This window comes from Cydia amplana, chromosome 10 (assembly GCF_948474715.1).
Source record: "Cydia amplana chromosome 10, ilCydAmpl1.1, whole genome shotgun sequence".
In the NCBI taxonomy this organism is placed as follows: Eukaryota; Metazoa; Arthropoda; class Insecta; order Lepidoptera; family Tortricidae; genus Cydia; species Cydia amplana.
In genome coordinates this window covers 5,520,279-5,541,936 of record NC_086078.1, presented here as the reverse complement: position 1 = coordinate 5,541,936, position 21,658 = coordinate 5,520,279, and the positions used below count along the sequence as shown (strand labels likewise).

General features: G+C 37.6%; 1 protein-coding gene across 1 annotated transcript; it reads left to right on the top strand.

The window, feature by feature from the left end:
- The first annotated feature begins 718 nt into the window (after window positions 1-718).
- On the top strand, window positions 719-20,421 carry LOC134651383 (aminoacylase-1-like). The gene is made up of 9 exons (XM_063506475.1): window positions 719-823; window positions 4,861-5,027; window positions 5,889-6,057; window positions 9,228-9,374; window positions 15,792-15,862; window positions 17,361-17,477; window positions 19,070-19,165; window positions 19,466-19,599; window positions 20,214-20,421. Exons 1-9 carry the CDS (start codon window positions 727-729, stop codon window positions 20,413-20,415), a joined length of 1,200 nt encoding a protein of 399 aa, XP_063362545.1. The 5' UTR covers window positions 719-726; the 3' UTR covers window positions 20,416-20,421.
- The last annotated feature ends 1,237 nt before the right edge of the window (window positions 20,422-21,658 follow it).

The following is a 21,658-nucleotide window of genomic DNA, read 5'->3' as shown; positions in this document are numbered from 1 at the left end:
CTTTGACTCGACACTTTCATCAAAAGTGGAAATATGCACGTCATGTCACAAGCCGTCGTTAAACAAGTTGAAATTGTCGGCTGTATGCTGTCGTATCACTACTGCACTACTTTGTGGTTATATTTAAATTTTTCAAATGAACACGGTCGTAAGTTGCATCCGTTTGCCAACAAACTGCGTCGTATTCATATTATATTATCATAAAAGCACACCGCACAGTTGAAAACAATAATTTGGAAAATTATTTTGTTTATTATTGATTAAATGGTTACCTGCAAAATTTGGTGCGTGTGTTTGTGAAAATTGTTAAGAGGTGTAAGGTAAGGTGGGGTAAATATCTACACTGTGTTTTTCCGTTACTCCGTTAACTTTGGGAGGAAACTAAAGGGCATAGTTAATTTTAAAAATGTACCCCATCTGCCCCTACCTACTTTGCACTGCAAAGTTTATATTGGAAACAATTAAGTTAACATTTTTTATTTGAATTGATAAATAAAATACAAATTTGTGTCATTCTCAGGCAAAGGAATCCTTAACCCAATATTGTACTCGAGTCGAGACACTCGTTATGGTCACAATTTTTGATTTTGTATATTTGTTTTTTTGTGTACGCTGTACTTTTTAAACTGAATAATATAAATGGTTGCTTTGGTTACAATGCTATTACTGCGCCCTGATTGCTGTTGAAGTCGACTAGTAATTGAATAAAACAAGGCCGAATTAGAAATGGCAAGTGTAGAAAATGATTATACCAAGCAAGCAGCAGTAATGAATCTGCAACATTATTTGAGAGTTAAATGCGTGCATCCAGATGTTAATTATGGTAAGTACCCTACTTGGGGTTATTCCAGGACAATGTCGCTTAAGAAATGCTTTGTAGGGCAGCTACCTCAATCAAATGCGTACAGCTCGGGAATATACTGCCAATTAGTTAATCAAGTCATTAAATATTATTAGAACAAATGTCACTTCCTCGGCATTTTCAGAAATATAAGAATAATGGCATTTCGTAAGCGACATTCTCTTGGAATGTCCCCTTGTAGCTCCATTAGTTAGAATCTGTATTTTACTATTGACTGTCTGTATTTTATAATAATTATAATATTTAAAACTTTCGCGGTTTGAACACACATTAACTCACATTTATAGACGGGTCTATTTATAAACGTCGGTAAATAAAGATAATATATAGGTAATTAATAAAATAAATTTCGCGATAGACCCGTTCTATAAATGTGAGCTAATATGTGTCTGTATTTATTATTATCTTAAACTTAACATATCTACTTCAACATTTATCTTGTCTCTGATTGAGGCCATATTTTGCGGACTAATTACACTCAAACCTTACATATATACATTTCCGTAATCATTAGGTACAAGGGTCGACTACATTCAACCTTATGTCACGGGACTAAAGTTGAAATTTGAATTGACTGCAAAGCGTCAAGCGATGTTACGAGAGTAAATTGTGGATGCTGCAAGTGGTTGGGATATCGATCCTGGTGCAGTACAATGAAACTGTTGCACCAGGTTAAATCACTAGTAAAATAATGCCATATTTTCTGTAGGTACATATACAGGGTGCTTCCTGTAACAGGAGCAATAAATTAAACTAAAGGCTGTACTCCTCAAACCGACCAACATTTGTTCAGCAACTTTTAAAAATTATGAATCCTTTAGACTTCCTCTTTTTCATACAAAATAAATATTGCCTTCAATGTACGCTGACATCAGTGTGTTTGACGTTGCTTGTCACGCTTTAAACATAACAAAATTTGCAATACATTGCATCTTAGAATAAACTTGAAAGTGTAATAAAAATCAAAACATTAGTTATTTTCAAAAGTTGCTGAACAAATGTTGGTCAGTTTGAAGAATACAGCCTACAGTTTAATTTATTGCTCCTCTTACAGGAAGCATCCTGTATATATACTACCTGACCCCTGATTGTCACCTGACAGCGTCAATTCGCCGTGCATTGCTGGTGAAATAAATTGACATTAAACTTTCACGATTTTTACACATTTTTAATTAGGAACGAAAACGGGACTTAATGGGGGGCCGGTCTTTCTTCGAGAACAAGGGGACAATGCTGTCCTCGAAACGTCCCCTATCGTAATTTTAAACTTAATTATACGTGATTAAGTCCCATTTTCGTAATTATAAAGTTGATATTAATCGCTTTACTTAGTTCGCGTTAAGAATGCAGTAATTCATTATCATTTATTTGCACATAAAAAGGGTTTTACATAAAAGGTGTTTATCATAAAAGTTACATGTTCAGTCCAGCTTTTTAGCTGCGGCTGTCGCAAATTATTATATGTTTCAAATATTTCACTTACAACGAGGGGGTTGCACATGCACAATGTACCTACTATTTAACACTTTTATCGCCTCTACGTTTTATTGTCGAATGTCTTTTCTGTCACTAACAAATAACAACACAATGAGGATTTATTTTAACGTTCCGGACGCTCATCCTACGATAAAATAAAATATAACACGTGTGCCCAATTTATTTATCAAAATATATATGTAGATACTGTACTGCGCTTTCTCTCACTAAAAGGCGCAGTTTAATAAGGTAAATTAAAAATACAAAGCTACAACGAATATAGATTGCGCTAATGCAAGCGGAACGTTATAGAATTATAGTAACGGCACCAGTCATGGGACATTTAAGAGGAAATTTGGAGTATTTGTGATATTTCCCTGATACATGTAAAAGTTCTACCGCTTAGCTTGTTAAAAGATGAATATCCTATCCTTCTTTTATGTTTCAGGCGTGTTGTATCAAAGATACTGCAGTTAGTTTCCACATAATTAATAAACTAAAAGTATGTTTTTTTTCTCCAGTCATGGACACCAAAGCTCCAGTAATGGAACCCCGGTAATGGACGTGGATCCAGTAATGGGCCCCCTATAATGGGCATACCCTATCAGTATAAGATATTGGAATAGGGAATAAGTTTTTGGCAAAAAACTAGTTATTAGTCATTTTTGTCACCCGATTGCATTGTCATCCGATTTGCATACGTATCCAAAATTTCAACTCAATCGGAAATCCGAAAGTGGCTCAAATGCCATTTCCAAGATTTGAACCACACTAACTAATACAGGGTGGATTTTCTTTTTGGGTCAGTGAGGGCAGCTACCAGATCCCGTGCTGCTACGAGAAAACGGTCTTAGAAGACCTTCCCTCGATTTCAAATTAATGAAGATTGGCTTTTACAGATTTTGGAAAAAACATACAGGGTGCGATGAAAAGGTAATTTTTGACAAACTTTTTTTTTGATGCCAATCGATCCCATTCCTATTGAGGATCAAAAGCTTGTATGGAACAAAAAAAAATTCCGGCTAGAAAAGCCACAAATCGAGGAAAACATTTCCCATACAATTTGTATGAAAATGAAAACTTATATTTTTCACATGCTATTTTTGTATGCCAATCGATTCCATTCCTATCCAGTATCAATAGTTTTTTTGGGGTCAAAATTAAATTTCACATTTTCTCCATAGTAAATGTACCTATGGAAAAAGTTTTTATTAATTTGTGGCTTTTTAGTACATTATCGTAAATTGACCCCAAAGAAACTATTGATACTAGATAAAAATGGAATCAATTGGCATAGAAAAAAGCATGTGAAAAATAAAAGTTTTGATTTTCATACAAATTGTTTGGGAAAAGTTTTCCTCGATTTGTGGCTTTTCTAGCCGGAATTTTTTTTTTAGTTCCATACAAGCTTTTGATCCTCAATAGGAATGGGATCGATTGGCATCAAAAAAAAGATTGTCAAAAATTACCTTTTTCTCGCACCCTGTATGTTTTTTCCAAAATCTGTAAAAGCCAATCTTCATTAATTTGAAATCGAGGGAAGGTTTTCTAAGACCGTTTTCTCGTCGCAGCACGGGATCTGGTAGCTGCCCTCACTGACCCAAAAAGAAAATCCACCCTGTATACAAACTAACAGGGCAAGTTAAATAAAATTTTGTAAAAACGATATTAATTTATCCGAAGTCCGAGTAGACCTCCTGACATAGTTCGTACGAGTAACTACATTATACTTCTGTATTGTTTAAACATGAAATTACGCCATGGCAAGCATCATTATGTAAATTATCCCATCATAGGAGGTATGCAGTTTTACAGCTCCTATAATGGGATTGGGCAAAATACCACTATTTTTTATACATCTCTAGAGTCACAAAATAATGTGTTGTATACCTTATCTCATGGTAAATGCAATTAACAAAACATTCTAGTTTACACCAAGTAATAATTAATTACAATTTAATATATGAACTCACCTCTCTTAGCGAAGTTGTTAAGAATTCTTACTGGTTATTTTTTCCAGTGACACGACAACTTTTGGGTTGGCGCCAATTTCTTAAAAATTAACCGAAATTAATAAAAAGTCGAACTTAAACAGCTCTATGACTCTTATTTACGGTAAAATATTGCCAGTGTTTATAAACTACTTTTACATACTTATTTTAGAGGATTTGTGGTTTTATATCCCATTACCGGTTCCACGTCCATTATAGGGTCCATTACGTTATATTAATTTATATTAATGATTCATTAGTCAGACTACAGAAGTAATTTCTGCGGCTGCTGCTGGTTATGTTACCTACTGCTCATTAATAATAAAAACCATTTTTTTATCCTTTCATGAACCGAAAATATAAGCGCAGACCGAAGCGCAGTTTCATTTTTCATATTGTATAAGTGTTTATATTTTTATTGAATTGATTTGACCATTAAATAGTGGGCTTAATTTTACATGTGATGTATTAACAACTTCATTTCAATAACTTCTAAATCAGTACAAGTTGTAAAAAACCTTACTTTTGCAGACGAAACTATCAGCTTTCTCACGGCGCAAGCGACCGCCATAGGCTTGCTTGCAAAAACGCACCTAGTGTCTCCAAACAACCCCGTGTTAGTGGTAACCTGGGAAGGCCTGCAACCTGAGCTACCTGCTATACTACTCAACTCGCATATGGACACCGTGCCGGTAGAGGTAAGTCCAGACGATACTGATCCCAATTACTTCTTTCTCAAGGTACGTTTTTGGAGGCAAGCCCCTTGGATTTCAAAAGCAATGACAAAGGCAGAGGTTGGGATAAGACAAAAATGCCCCTTATTATTTCTTTTTCAAGGTACAAGTGTATATAGTGTCAGCAAACCATCCGTGTAATTTTGACATGAATTTGCCATAATACGTTAACAAATACACTCAACACATAGTATAATTAATTCCCTAATGAGTATTCCAGACGCCTGCCTCAAATAATAATCAAGGTAACAAAGTCTTTTATTTAAATAGAACGTCCTTTTAAATTAAGAAGCTACTCGTAATTATCTTCCTTCGAACTTATTTTAGGGCTTTGAAAGGAGATGCCAGAAAAATGCAAACACGACGTGATTGAATTAAGGAAAATGGGTCTTGAAACGCTTTTTCATTTCGCGTTTATTGGCCGATTTTGTCTTTTCACTAAACAGAGTCAGTGATTTGGTCAAATGACTGAATTTTTCTAGGGAAATGATGATATGGATTCGCCATTTTAACATCCTGCGTGATTTGATCATATCCCTTAGAGATTTGTTCAAATCTCTGTTTTGATCATTTCCCTGCGACATATGCAGCATTACGGTCAGATTTGGTATTCATAAGATTTTCATAGAATCAAAATATCGCTTGAAATATCAGAATACTTACCTATAAGATAAATATCGCATTAAAGCGATCGGTATCAATCTTGTTTCAAATATTCGCTTGAACTTTTAACCTGATTATGTTATTTTCTAAATAATAACCTCCTTCTTTTTTAAATTCGGTTAAACATTACAGCAGCTGAATTCTTTATTGTGATAATTTTAGGGAACATGGAGGCACGCTCCATTCGCAGCAGAGATAGAAGACGGTATGATCTACGGACGCGGCACGCAGGACATGAAGTCTGCCTCCATCCAACATCTCGAGGCAGTTCGAGGGCTCATAGCTGAGGGGAAGCGGCTGAAGAGAACCGTTCATCTTTCATTCATGCCAGGTATGTTAATATTGTTCTAAGTAGGTAGATGACGCCACACTAAGTTATGGGTTGCCCTCATTCGACACCAGGGAGCAGGTAACGCTCCATTCGCAGCAGAGATAGAAGACGGTATGATCTATGGGCGCGGTGCGCAGGACATGAAATCTGCCTCCATCCAACATTTGGAGGCAGTTCGAAGTGTGCAAAATCTGTTACACGCCAAAGCGAATAAAGTCTGAGTCTTAGCATAGAGAAACCAGGTTTTATACCTTAATGTTCTTGAGAGCGCTTACAGGCTTGAAAGATTAGGTAGGTACTCGTATTACTCAGCATAGTCATGATTTTGAACACATCTGATGATTCCAAGTAATGCCTATTAGACATAGAAGTAGCAATTAGATGAGACACTTGATTGAATAGCGTTTCATAAAAGCAACATTAGCCACAATGATTGTTCATTAATCATTAGGTATATTAATCGGCCTGCCATCAATACATCTTTAACAAGGAAATAATACTAATAGTATTCTTTTCTTCTCTATCTATTAAGTATCTCACGAGATAGAAAAATGTACACCAAGTTTCAATTGTAAGCAAACAGCGTCTTCTTACAGTTGCAAGCATTGTATTTTAAATTCCGAGCTCAACGCTCAGGCAGTACGGTAATACAGAAATCGCGTGTCTCCCGAGGAAATAGATTATTTAGCGAAATAGACAGAAAACAGTGGCGTAGAATCCAGAGTTTTCGCATCAGGTTCTTGTTCTGTAAATATTTAGGCGCATCCTTTAGAAATATGCAAATCTGGATATTTTAATAAACAAAACGTGGTTTATATTCTGCCGGATTTCCGCGGGTCAAGCGAGTAAGCCGGGAAATGTTATTTCGCTAGCGTATGAAAATATAAAATATCTTAAGGGGAGGGGTAGAATCTTTTAAATCTGTCGCTCTGATGGTATAATAAAAATTAAGTTTATTAAGTAAAGTTTATTACATCAAACAACATAAGATAGGGGAATAGGGAATGCAACCTCGCACCAAGATTGGCGATTCGAGATATCGCACGAAAATTCTGAATCGAAATAAGGTGTTTCGAGATCTCGACCGTCAAACTTTCGAGATCGAGATTATACAAAGTAATTAAAAATGTCCTAATCTGGTCAAAAAACTCTAATCAGGACATTGGCTGCACGCGCTTCCATCGCGAAACCTTGGCTCCACTCTAGATCCTTCAGCCCTTCGCATCGCTGTCTGCCTCCGCCTGGGCCTAAAAATATGTGAGCCCCACGCCTGTAGTCGATGCGCTCAACCTGTTGATGCTCTAGGACGGCACGGCTTACATTGCCAAATGAGCGCAGGCCGACTATATAGACACGCCACATTAAACGACCTCATCCGCCGCGCCCTTTGCACCGCCTCTCTACCCGCAACTCTGGAGCCGTCAGGCCTCTCTGCCACAGACGGCAAGAGACCTGACGGCTGCACTCTTGTGCCCTGGAGCCTTGGCCGCCCTTTAGCGTGGGACGCTACCTGCGTCGATACGCTAGCACCGTCCCACGTTGAGGGATCGGCTCGGAAGCCCGGGACTGCCGCGGACCAGGCCCAGACACTAAAGCGCCGCAAATATGCGTTCCTAACGGACCGATACGATTTTGCGGCGCTCGCCATTGAAACACTGGGCCCATGGTCGACCGACACCAAACAGTTAATAAAGGAAGTGTCGGTCAGACTAATAGGTGTCTCGGGCGACCACAGGGCGGGCTCCTTCTTGGCTCAAAGTTTAAGTCTGGCGGTTCAAAGGGGCAACGCCGCCAGCATTCTAGGTTCCATTTCAGAAGCGGGCAGCTTTGGAGAGATATTTTATATTTAGTTTTAGTTGTTATTTTTAGGTTTTATGTAAATATTGTTTCATTTGTACCTTCAAAAACTCTAAGAATTTTGTAAACACTACCTACTTATTTAGGGTACACCATGTTATGTATTGAAAATAAAAACAACAAATTGAATCAACATTTAACAAAAAAACTACTTTTATTTAAACAAGATAGGTAATTCTTATTTTGCTCTAAGTAGCACGTAACGTAAACATGTTAGTAAGAAAAAGTGGTAATTATTATTTTTAATTATACATAATTGTAACGTGTTTGACTTAGAAAATCAGCATTTTAATACACTATGCATTATGTATGATTTCGTATAAAATGATTTCGTAAAAAACATAGGGTGACCAAGGTATTGTCGGCCAAGCGTTTGTTGCAAAAAGGCCAACAGCAGAAAACGCTCGCTCATTATTCCGCATATATTCCGCACAGAGTGCGCCACAATACTATTATCGTCGACTAAAGCTGGCTACAGCTACACACAATAGTACTGCCTGAACAACATGAATCTAAGGTAAAAAGATTACTCAAAACAAAGTAATTCACAGAGATCGATCTTTCAATCTCGTTCGAGATGTCGAAAATTTTAATCGAGATCTCGACCAAGATTACATAAATCGAGATCCCCTATCAACGAGATTGAATCTCGCAAATTCGTGCGAGATCTCGCGAGATCTCGAAATTGCGAGATCGAGATTGCATTCCCTATAGGGGAAGTTATTGCTTTAGGTACCTACTTTATGATTTATATATCTCTCGTTATGCAACGTTAAGTATTAAGGTAATATAAAAATCAAGAAACCTACAAAAACATATCTAAAATCATAAGTACTATAATTAGCAATAACTTTTTTAACATAAAAAGCAAACTTTAGAAATGAAATAGGATTTCATAGGAATCAGAATAAACTAGAAGGGATATTTTACGGATGCTGTAAACGACTTGTAACGACCTGGAACGGGCCGGAGTAAGTGCTTTGATCTTCCTAATGCAGGGACATTGTAAATTGTGGAATACCTAGTTGTTCTACTTAAGAAAAAGTAGACCTTAAGAGGAAAGTGAACAACCTCTTACAAGCGCTTTTCTATATAAATTTAACCCCTATATGTTTTCTCTCTGGATATTAACATGACAGAAAATATTAAGTACCTATTACAAAATGTAACGTTTGTTTTTGTAATTATTACAAGAGAGAGGCAAATTGGGCCTACGTCTGTATAGAGAAGTCCACTATTCTCTCAAGGCAATAGCGTCTTCTGGCGTACAGGAGCAGTACTAGCAAATTAAATGATTTGTTTGCTTGTTTTAGATGAAGAAAAAGGTGGCGAACGGGGCATGCGAGAGTTTGTTAAGACCGAGGCCTACCGCCGTCTAAACGTCGGGTTCGCGCTGGACGAGGGACTGTCCAACGCCGGCGAAGAGTACCTGGTCTTCAACGGGGAGAAGACCAAGTGGCGTGAGTACTGTGTTCTCGAAGACTGATGCCTACCACCGCGTGAACGTGGTCTCGCACTAGATGAGGGACTGTCCAACGCCGGCGAAGAGTACCTGGTCTTCAACGGGGAGAAGACCAAGTGGCGTGAGTACTGTGTTCTCGAAGACTGATGCCTACCACCGCGTGAACGTGGTCTCGCACTAGATGAGGGACTGTCCAACGCCGGCGAAGAGTACCTGGTCTTCAACGGGGAGAAGACCAAGTGGCGTGAGTACTGTGTTCTCGAAGACTGATGCCTACCACCGCGTGAACGTGGTCTCGCACTAGATGAGGGACTGTCCAACGCCGGCGAAGAGTACCTCATCTTCAACGGGGAGAAGACCAAGTGGCGTGAGTATTGTGTTCTTGAAGACTGATGCCTACCACCGCGTGAACGTGGTCTCACACTAGACGAGGGACTGTCCAACGCCGGAGAAGAGTACCTCATCTTCAACGGGGAGAAGACCAAGTGGCGTGAGTACTGTGTTCTTGAAGACTGATGCCTACCACCGCGTGAACGTGGTCTCGCACTAGATAAGTTACTGTGTACTTGTGTATTAAAACTTTTCCATAAATTACTTTATAAATAGTAGGTACAATTATTGCGGGAGTCTAAGAGTGATTGACTGCGAAAACATAAATCCTTTAACTTTGCCAACTAAAGTTTTAAAAAAGTTGGTAAACGTCTACTACTACAAAGGAATGCTATAAAAGTACCAAGTAGAGCAAAAGAGCATTGTTTTAACTACAGATAACGGAACAGTTTATTCCCCGCAGTGTTATAACCGTCTGTTTAGAGGTGCCTTGTTGATATAATGGGCAGTTAACGGCATGACTTTTTAACCCATATAATTATAGTCCTTGCAAACTTATATAACTTATTGTATTTTAAAAATTGTTTCATTACTCATTTCGTGATCAGAAATGTAAATTTGAAAAGACACTTAACATGTAGGTACAATTGTTAATTTTTCAAGTTATAAATATAATCCTTCAAACATTACACTTGTTAGATGACTGCAGCCTGCTGCCTAGAAATTATATCCTATGTACCTCTCCGGATGATGACAAACACATAGATTCCTATAATCGTATTTTTTGCTTTGCCATACTTAGTTAGGAGAAAAGAAAGAAAAGAAGAAACCGGGCAACACCACTTTCGCATGTTGTTTATGTATTAGTATTTAGAGTATAATGTAAACTTAACGTTTTAACCAAAAGTGTATTATCGCTCGTAGAAGTCAGATGAGCAAAGTTTGTTCCCTTTGAACTTCGGCTCCAATAATATATGACTTAAAGTTGTACCGAGCAAAACGGTCCTGGCATCGGCGGAAATTGACTTTCATTTGTCAATTAACGCTTTAAAATTAATTAGTAGAGTTGTTGTTTTACCGCTATTTTACGTAGCCTGCACATTTTGCGACTTGGACATTATGCTATGTATCCCCTTTTTAGGGTTCCGTAGCCAAATGGCAAAAAACGGAACCCTTATAGATTCGTCATGTCTGTCTGTCTGTCTGTCCGTCTGTCCGTCTGTCTGTCCGTCCGTATGTCACAGCCACTTTTCTCCGAAACTATACTGTTGAAACTTGGTAAGTAGATGTATTCTGTGAACCGCATTAAGATCTTTACACAAAAATAGAAAAAAAACAATAAATTTTTGGGGCTCCCCATACTTCGAACTGAAACTCAAAAATTTTTTTTTCATCAAACCCATATGTGTGGGGTATCTATGGATAGGTCTTCAAAAATGATATTGAGGTTCCTAATATCATTTTTTTCTAAACTGAATAGTTTGCGCAAGAGACACTTCCAAAGTGGTAAAATGTGTGTCCCCCCCCTGTAACTTCTAAAATAAGACAATGATAAAACTAAAAAAAAATATATGATGTACATTACCATGTAAACTTCCACCGAAAATTGGTTTGAACGAGATCTAGTAAGTAGTTTTTTTTTATACGTCATAAATCGCCTAAATACGGAACCCTTCATGGGCGAGTCCGACTCGCACTTGGCCGCTTTTTTGTTTTCTCCTTGTACCTACAGCGAAGTGCAAAGAGAAAATTATTTACTTTTCTCTGTTGAAAGGAAAAGTCAGGGTTAAAGAATTTAACACTCGTAATTAACAATAACGAGCCAAATCAATAACAACTCAAGGGTAAGTTAACTTTAAACTAAAAGTTAATAGACAGGGTATTTGATTTTCATGAGTGATTTTATAAACGTAGTGATTTTCTAAATATGTTTAGTACCTTTTAAGTATTTAAGGCAAATTACTTTAGAATACTAAATAATTTGCCTTTTATTTGGTGCGTTAAGAAAACCTTAACACACGATAGAACACGAGATTTTGAAACAATTAGCCCGTGACGCGGCTGTCTGAGCTGACGGACGACCGGATTAATCATGTGTAGTCAGAGGGGCTACCGCGAAAACTGATTATCGTAAATTGCGGGGATCTTTCTCTTTTACTCCAATGAAGGCGTAATTAGAGAGACAGAGACAGATGCCCGCAATTTGCGAACTTCGATTTTCGCGGTTATAGCCCTGTACCCCTAGTGTAAAGTTCATTCGATAGCGGGATTGTGAGTTTCTAAAACGTCCCGCTTGGCGCGCTATTTGACTTATCTTACTAGACATGTAAAAAGTTAAAAACCTTCACTTCTTTAAAATTATATGATATATAATAGCCTGAGAAAAATGTATCCAAATCGTCAAATTTTGTAATGTCGACAGAAATTCGCTGGTTTACTACTGCCACTTTCCTACACAGCATAAGCATAAAGATATTTTTTATCAGGGATATTTCAAACTATTTTGCACTAAGTGATACTTTTCTTCCTGCATAGGTAGTAGGTAAACAAATGACTTACTTAATTATGAAAATTATAATAACACGCGCAGACAATCCATTTCCGACGCATTACGCGCCACCACAACACAGCCCTTAGTAATTATGACCTCCAAGACCGTGACTGTCACCCGTTTACACCCTCTTGGCCTTGCGGTTACCAAGCCGTTATTATTTACTTTTGCTAACAGCTTTCCGCTATACCTATGTAATTAAATATTTACCTACAGAGTATTTTTTGCTTGTAAACACTTCTCATGTTAACTGCTTTAGATTCAAGCCTTTTTTTATTGTTTCTTCATTAAAAAATGTTCCCTAAAATGTCAATGTCGAACGTGCCGTTCGAAAATTACTTGAACCGTAAAATTCGTATTTGCTCTACAATTCTCAATAAGCCACCTACAAAATCAAAGCTCACACAAATATACCGCAACATTGCCGGCGTTTACGAATCTACCCTGTACATAAACCAAGTAAAATAATAGCTATAAGAACCCGAAACAAGCTGAATAAGATTTTGTTATTCGACATTTTCTCGAGCAATCTCACGTCTGCTGTTGCGGACCCAGAATACATCTAATATAAGTTATTTTTGCTAAGATATTGGTATTGTGGAATGATGCGGGCAGATTTTATTAGTCCCCATTTCAATGCATGATTCAAATGTTTTGGGTTTGATTAGCGTGTTTTTCTAGTAGGGCATGTAAGAATGATTAGATTTTTCTTAGCAGTTAGAACATTATACAAGCACTTACTGCAAGCTACATAGTTTTGGATCCAATTAAATAATTTAACTGAAATTAAGCTACACTACTTATGTCCATCACGACACTAAAAAAAAACAAACATATATTACAAACATATTTACAGGGTCTCTATTGTTTCCCAAATAGTTTTAAGCCATAATGTATTGTTTGCCCGAATTTTCGTTATTCATAATTCATTTGGCTCAGAAACGCGTCACTTTTCAGGATTGCCATAAAACAAACCTAACCTAACCTAACCCATCTATAGGATAACCTAACGAAAATCCTGAAATGTTAACGGTTTCAGTTTTATGACTAATGATAATATGACAAACAATATATTATGACTTAAAACTTTATGGGAAACAACGGGACCCCATATTTACAAACTTTGAACTATATAACACTGGACTGGACACTGTGTGACATAGGCTCATCAGCTCAATAGCTGCTCGCCTATAATTATATAATAATAATAATAATGGTGGTTGGATCAAGGGCCAGATGCAGAAGGCGGTGATCTTGGACACGGCGCGGTTAGTCCGCCGGTTCCTCTCTCTGCGGCCCTGACCACCGGCAGCTTGGGCCTTGCCCCGCTGCCGGCGGCACCCTAGGTTAGGTTTTTTATAATGTGTTTATATGTATTTTTTATTGTTTTGTAAGTGTTTTTATATTTTACTTTTATATTCATATTATAAATACCCTAACTTATGATGAAAAATAAATAAAGTATAAATAATAATAATATATACGATCAAGCTTAAGTTTTTATCGATTGCCTACCAAACCATGAGCAATGAAACGGGTACAGTTTGTGAAGGTGATTTCCTTGTGCAGTTTATTTTATTACCATAATTTCTAACCCGTCAAGTTTCTCAAAGTTCTTATTGGAAAGTACACTGTAGAGCTTAAATTTCCTCGGTTTCAGGCAATAATTTAATATACTTTACTAAGTTCTACATGTAGAACTTTCCAAGAATATAGGTTTTCTCGACACCTAATCCGGGAGATTACCTGATGGATAAATTATTATTGCTAATAGGGAAATAGAAAATGAAGAATAGCAACAGAATTATAATTGTAAATTTATTGGCGTGTTGTAAAAGCAGCCTATATAGATTCTGATATTTGTAAAATTAACACATTTTTTTTCTTAGGTTTCCTAGCAATTTGTATTGATACTAATAATTATTATTAATTAATAGATATTTAATTTTGTTAATATATATCAAGTTCTATCTGATAATCTGGACTACCTGTAGAAATATTACAACCACACTAAACATTATTAGGGAATATCGATTAAAGTTTCAACCAATGCAATACAAATAATTGTACTATCAATTTCAACTTTATGTCAATTGTTAACCAGCTAAAATACTAAATAACTATCATAAAAATACTACTGTGGATAGTACTTATGTGTCATACAAAAAGTAACACAAATATGTTATTTAATTAAAGTACCTATAACGAGCAATGCGGAACGGCCCGCAGTAGGCAGTGCAATGAAGATGAGCGCATTACATTACTTATTCATCCTACCGGCTGCGCCAAGTAACTCGCCTTACAAGGGCAACCTGTATACTTGAAGGTTTAGGCGGAGTATGTCACTTTCTAGTTAGATCACGTTCTGAAGAAGCCACTTTTTGTTTGTCACTTTCTGAGGACGCTACATTCTGAATTTGTCACTTTCTGAGGTCGTCACATTCTGAGTTCGTCACTTTCTGAGTACGTCACTTTTATTATCATCATACCTCGCAACCGAGCTAGCAAATCTGTAGCAGTTGTACGTCAGGGTTATCACTACTACGCATAAACTAAAGTACAAAAAATATTTTTTCTTTGTTTTCAAACACACCAATATTTTCAAGCAGTGAAAATTCCATGGTAATATTTGAAAGAAATGCGTAAAAAAACGTGATTTTATAAACAAAATAACAGATACATTGAAACGCATCTAATATTGACATTGACCTGTTAATTTATATTATTTTGACAGTAAATTAAACCGGGTTATATCGGAAGAGGGTCAACAAGGTTCTCGATCAATTTTATTAATCTTACATACAATAAAGTTAAAGCAAAATGGTTCATCAGAATCGCCAACCCTGACACAAAACTGTCATATGCTACGGTTTTGCTAGCTCCGTTGCGGGGTATGATTATCATGCACGTGCAACGTGCGCCTGCACGAACAATGGATACCAGCAATCATATTAGCTGTACGGCATACGGCCGCTTTTATGTATGCCATACAGCAGTTTCAAAGGCAAGATAGATAGTTAGCAATTTTAAAAGCCTTGGTGTTGTATAGGTACTCGTACTTACATACACCTTCGCCTAAAAAAATATTTATAATTTAAAGATCATGCAGAAGATGTAAAAATTGGATGCTTAATTTTGTCTCAAATAAATGCAACGAGGGCAGTGTATGTTAGCGAATAAAATAAAACATGATTTCAGTAGTACCTGGTTTGTGAACTATCAGTCACAGTTGGCCATTTATTTAGTTTATGGCCTGTAAAGACAAGAGTTTTTACGAGCCAGGCCCGCTATAAAATGGCGTTAGGTATTTTAAGTTACTGGCTCAACTTGTGTCTGGGATAACATAGAGTTTCGACTTTAAACAAAGTTGTTTTACGAAAGTGATTAAAATAATAAACTTCGAAAAAATGTAATCATGTTCAAAATTTGTTTAGAGTTATCAGTTATTAATATACCTTGGCCAAACAGCATTTACTCTGAATCTGAATCAGCACTGGTATTAATTTTTTATAACTACTTTTATTTTATTTCCAGAAATAAAGATAGTGTGCACTGGAAAAGCAGGACATGGTTCTATGCTGCTTCCAGACAATAGCGGCGAAAAGGTACGTGTCTCTACTGTGCAGCGAAATTCCGCAGAAAGTGACCCAGATCTTTTATTTTATATTATAATCCTCTCATTTCAATGCTTCTAAACGTCACTCCTGTAATACGTTTGTTTACCAGCTGGTTAATTCTGTTTTCTGGCTCTATAATATTACTCGGGGTTTAATTGCATTCAAATAGTTTAACTTGCCTATTCATGCATCTCGTATGATAAAAGATACCTTTTGTCATGCTTTTATATGTAAATAGAGATTGGAAAAATGCGAAACTAACTCTGTAGGTCTGTTATCTCTTCACAATTAAACCGGTGAATCGCTTTGGATGACTACATCCAAACTCCAAACTATTTGTAGTTTTATGCAGATAGTTTGAATCTCTGGAAGGGACGTGGGATAATTCATGTCCCAAACATCATCGATGATCACATGTGTGTTATTTACAAGTAATAATCATGTAATATACTAAGTAATAGAGTCTGAAACGCAGTTATTAAACTGGCGAGTAGCCAGTCGCGTCCGTGTTTATTGCGCCAATTAAGAGAATTATCTCCTACGTTCATCCATTACGATTTACTCGTATGTACTTAAAGTGTCTACTTAGAAAAATAGTTTATGAATTTGAATACCTACTAGATATCAAGTTCATTTTATTTTGAATCTAAAAGTCTTTTATTTGAAACATACCTACTAACAAAATTTACATAGAGAAATCACAAAGAGACAGACAGATCATAGATATGTTTTTAATTAGATGATGTAGGTACAAGCAGCTTAGAACTTTTGCATACAAATTTCTATGCAGGGGGGGGGGGTACCTTTTTTCTGCAACTGACCATTTTCTAAAAACTCTCGTGTCCATTTCACTTCTGTACTCGTACATTCGTATATTTGCCTAGATTTTTAGACAGGTGAAGTAGTTATATATTATAGACAACTATGGAGTATGGATGGACTCTATATGTTAGGTAAGGTAGGTATTTGTGTTTTTTCTTCAAAGTTTACATTAATTAAAATTCGACCTACACTCCGAACAAAGACAAATGTTATTGGTACGAGTAGGTAATGTAACGTTTTATAATACGTGTTTATGAGGAGGGTTTGAGAATTAGAAATATGTAAACGTTTGTTAGGTTATGGAAAGGGCACATTAGGGTATTAAACGTCAAAACGATACTTTAACGAGCCGATATAATCCATTGATAAGACAGCTACAGCGGCAGAAGGCTAACCGCTAAGCTTTGGCCACAAGGGCTTTGCTCTTGACACGATTATCTCGAGATAACGCTTGATGGACGGTTCTTCCTAAGAGATGAGACATGATTTGAAGCCGTGTTTCTGATATTCATATGAAACTTGTATAAAATAAAAATGAGTCCACGAAAGTTCATAACTGACAAACGTTAGCGTATTCATCGCTTTTATTTCCATCACCACGCACTTGTTGCGAGTTTACCCATCACTTGTAAGGCGGATATCTGTAATTGTGTACTGTTTTCAGGTGCGTCACATAATTAACAGGTTCATGGAGCTACGAGACAAGTACCGCCAACAGTTGGTGGACGACTCCAGCCTTACCATCGGCGACATTACCACCATTAACCTCACCAAGCTCCAAGTTTGTATACTTACATAGAATACTTGCCCTCCCACTCTTTGCTCCCAGCTAGGGTTTGCACGATGGATCCTAAATGTATGGGAATGGGAAGATCCGCGGATCTGGATCCAGGTCCGGATAATTGCATACATTTCGGATCCGGATTGCAAACCCTACTCCCAGCCATACAAGAAATTGAAATTTGATCCTACAATAGGCTGTTGAAGACAAAGTGTTGATTTTTCTATTTTTGCATTGTTTGAAAATTGAACGAAACAAAACAAATGCAACTATACTTATTGACAATTATTTTAATTGCATCGAACTTAATAAGTAGGTAGGTAGGTATGTACTTATAGGGAGGATCGCGAGCCTTGCGAGGTTAAAAATATGTTTTTTTTTCGGCTTTCTGTACTTTTTCATAAAGGTTTCATGTATCATAGACAAAACTCGGCCCATCAAAAACACTTGAAAAACAAAGCTTCACTTTTTCAAACAAAACTGATTTTGAGTGAAATTCCCTTGGATAATTCGAAAAGCCACTTCACGTTCAGTCTGTAAGTATTTCAGCCTGCAATTAAATCTGAATGCATATCTCTGTTTTTACTGAGGACTGGGTGGCAGTGTGCTCCAGGCACGTTCCAGATAATTGAGGTTAAGTTATAGCATCTACGCGGAGCTGTTTTAGCACCTGGATAATAGGTGAACTTCGCGAGGAACTAGAATAGTTGTGAGTTCATTTTAGGATAAAGATATTCATGTTAAATCGACATTTACTTGCGAGAAAACCGAGCTTTCTGCCATTGTGACTGTTATCAATATTCAGTTTTCAGTTTCATTCATTGAATGAAATACATATATAGGTATATATTTAGTACACAAAATAGTGATACATTGTTAATAGTTTTCATATTAACAGCACAGGTAGTGGATTGTTGATTTAATTGTATTGATGTAACTACCCACGCTTAAGTAAATTACTGCAATGTCGGCATTCGACATTAATTGCAGTAATAAATTTATCGATACGTACGCCATTAAAATTATGTATTACAATTGAAACAAAAGACACTACATTTGTACGTAGGTGTGGTACAATGGATAGATAACTGGACGTTCCATAAAATTGTGTATCTATTTCACACCAAATTAATAGAAACTAGGGGGCTATTCGACATGGTATCTAAACAGACAGCATGTGATATCATATCCATCTCTGTCAACGCTCTTTGCGACGCTGTTATGGTTGTTACATAATACAGTTCATCAATTTAAACAACTTTGATGGCTATTCGTGCTATTAATAATAGTTCGTTAGTTTTCAAAAACGACAATTTACACATCAGGACCACGAGGTCCGAGGAAGCGAAATGAACTTCCGTTTTTCCTTCACGGCCACGCGCCAGAGAGCAGACCCTCCGGGAAAATTGAAATCAAAATTATGTTATTTGCCTCTCTATCTTGGATATTTGAGCGATAGAGAAGCAGATGACGAAACTTCGATATTCCTCCCGCTTCCCCAGTTCCCGAAACCCCGGACTTCTTTGTGACAGGCTGAACACGACAGGCGACGGGGGTAATCCGTAATGTAATTATTATTTATTGTCTTTCAGGGAGGAATTCTCACCAACATAGTGCCAGAGAAGTTTACAGCCACCTTCGACGTCCGGTTGGCCACAACAGTCAACCACGAATTATTTGAAAAGATGGTAATGTAAAGCTTGTCAATTTTTAATGCTCAATTCGCCTGTAACTGCATATTCCGTACACGATAGTCGAGTTTAATTCTACCAACGGTTAAACACGGAGCGTCTTTTATACTGCTGAAAAAAAATACGGTCGCTGCTTTATTTAAACTAAATGAAAATAAAAATACTTTGATTTGTAGCTACCTACTCCTTCCTTGAGAATTAATATTTTCCTAATAGGAAACATACCTTAATTTATTTTTTAATATGAATCGTCAGTGTGCGCATAGCACAATGTGAGTAAACTTTTTTCATTGAAAGATAAACCGATGGTGCAAAGAAGCTGGGAGCGGAGTGACCGTCGAGTTTGAGTCCAAGGACCCACACGTACCACCCACCAGGATGGACGAGAGTAACGCTTATTGGATCGCCATGAAAGGAGCAATGGAGAGCATGTATGTAACGACTCTTCATTATATGCTATCTTAATTGTGCTAAATAGTAGTGGAGTTAGAAACCTTTGAGAGCTTTGAGAGCTCCTAAAAGTCATCACGCCCTCTTTTCTTCTGGAGTAAAAACAGTAGACAGTTTGTTTTGTCCCATGTAGGAAAGAGGTTGTTTTAGGTGGGTAATTTAATAGCACAGATTAAATAGATTAGATGATTTTGCCTCCCCTAGTTTTGCTTCTGCGTTGGAATTAATCCTATTACTCTGTGCTTTGGTTGAGGCCCTTTCCACGCTGCAGTTTCTGGTACCTACATGGTCAAAGACCTATATGTGGCTGGGTATGTGGCTGCTATCCAAAGGTTGTCTGGAAGAGATCGCTCTTTAGCGATAAGACCGCGTGTTGTCTGCCTCTACATTTAATCAATTGTTCTTTTCTTTTGTATCTCTTTACTGAGGTGTGCTAATAAAGAGTATTCTATCTATCTATGTGGCTAATCAATAATCATAATTGCTCTATTGTAATGAGAGTAAAGATACTCATTCTCATTACAATAGATGAATTATGAGCAGTCCACTTGTTTGATCTTGGTTCCTCATTTATAACAATTTTGTTATTTCGTAGGAACATCCCGATAATCCAGCGCACAATGCCGGCCACGACCGACGCTAGGTTCCTGCGCGCACACTGCCCAGCGCTCAACTTCTCACCCATGAGACGAGCGCCGCCGATGCCACATCAGAGTGACGAGCGACTACCGCTGCAGGTCTTCGTCGAGGGCATACAGGTGTACGAGAACATTCTTCTGGCCGTGGCTAACGTTTAATAAACGTATTTTTTATCGAAGAATGTATCAGAATTTCTGTCCCAGTCAAAACGAGTTGCCAAATTATAATGACTTAATGACGTACGGCGCCAATCTGTATCATTTAGTAAAAAATATGGATACACCTCCAGCAGTGAGTAGGTATCTAAGACTGTGCGTCTGACTTAGAATAGAATAGTCTCATAATAGAATCAATCGCCAAAAACAAGAAAGTCGACATGAGTATTTTTCTACGATTTTTATTTAAAACTACATTACCTACACCCAAACAACCACCCTTTATTTACCGATAAGAGGCAAATAGCTGCAACAGGTCCGTAATTCATTGCTGGCAACCTTTGCAGGTTAATGTTTCCTTTTCGCTTAGTTAAGCAAACTATCGACTTCGTTCGCAATTTGTTAAGGCATTATGGTAAGTCATTAAAGTTTCAGTAGCGCGCGATAGCTAGCTCTTTATTTAAATGCGAGCGTTAACAATAGTGGCTAGTTTAGATAAGGAAACTATTAACGTTTAACTTTTAGCATTATCCGTAATTAATAGATATAGCGTTATAAAACGGAGTGAGGTAACTGAGGTGTAGACTGTAGATTACGAAGTGTCCTTTAATCATACTAAAATGTATAGCTGACGCAAAAGTTTAGGACTACATATTAATTAGCGTAGAATAAATTTAAGAAAAAATACTGCCTTGAACTCACGGCCTCTGGATCGATACTCCAGCGCTCTACCAACTGACCAACCAAGACCTCATCCATAATCAGCGAATCTTTCCACCATATGGATCTCTTGGGAGGAAAATCCGTTATGGATACCTCCGCACCGCAGGGACAGCGCGGCGGTTATGTCGGACTTTCACCGACTAAAAACCTCCCAGTTGTCCTCCTCGGCGCATTTCGGACGGCTCTGGGATCTCCAATGAACCCGCCAGTGCCGTCCTAGCGCTGTGCCCCTTTATGGGTCCCCTCTTTTTGCAGTCGCAGTCCCTAGCTGCGACCGTCTCCGACCTCAAGGACCCCTTTTAGTCGCCTTTTACGACAGGCGGGGGATGCCGTAGCCGTATTCTTACGCCCGGGCTACAGGGCGCGGGTCTAGGGGACCCTAGCGAAATCTACCGTAAGAGCGTTACACTTCTTAAATGGCTACCGGAGTTCCAAGTCATATTGGATTGGAAATTCACCAGTTACGATGTGCTACCCATTCTAAATTAATTTTTAACGAGCAGAAACATCTGCGAACGATGCT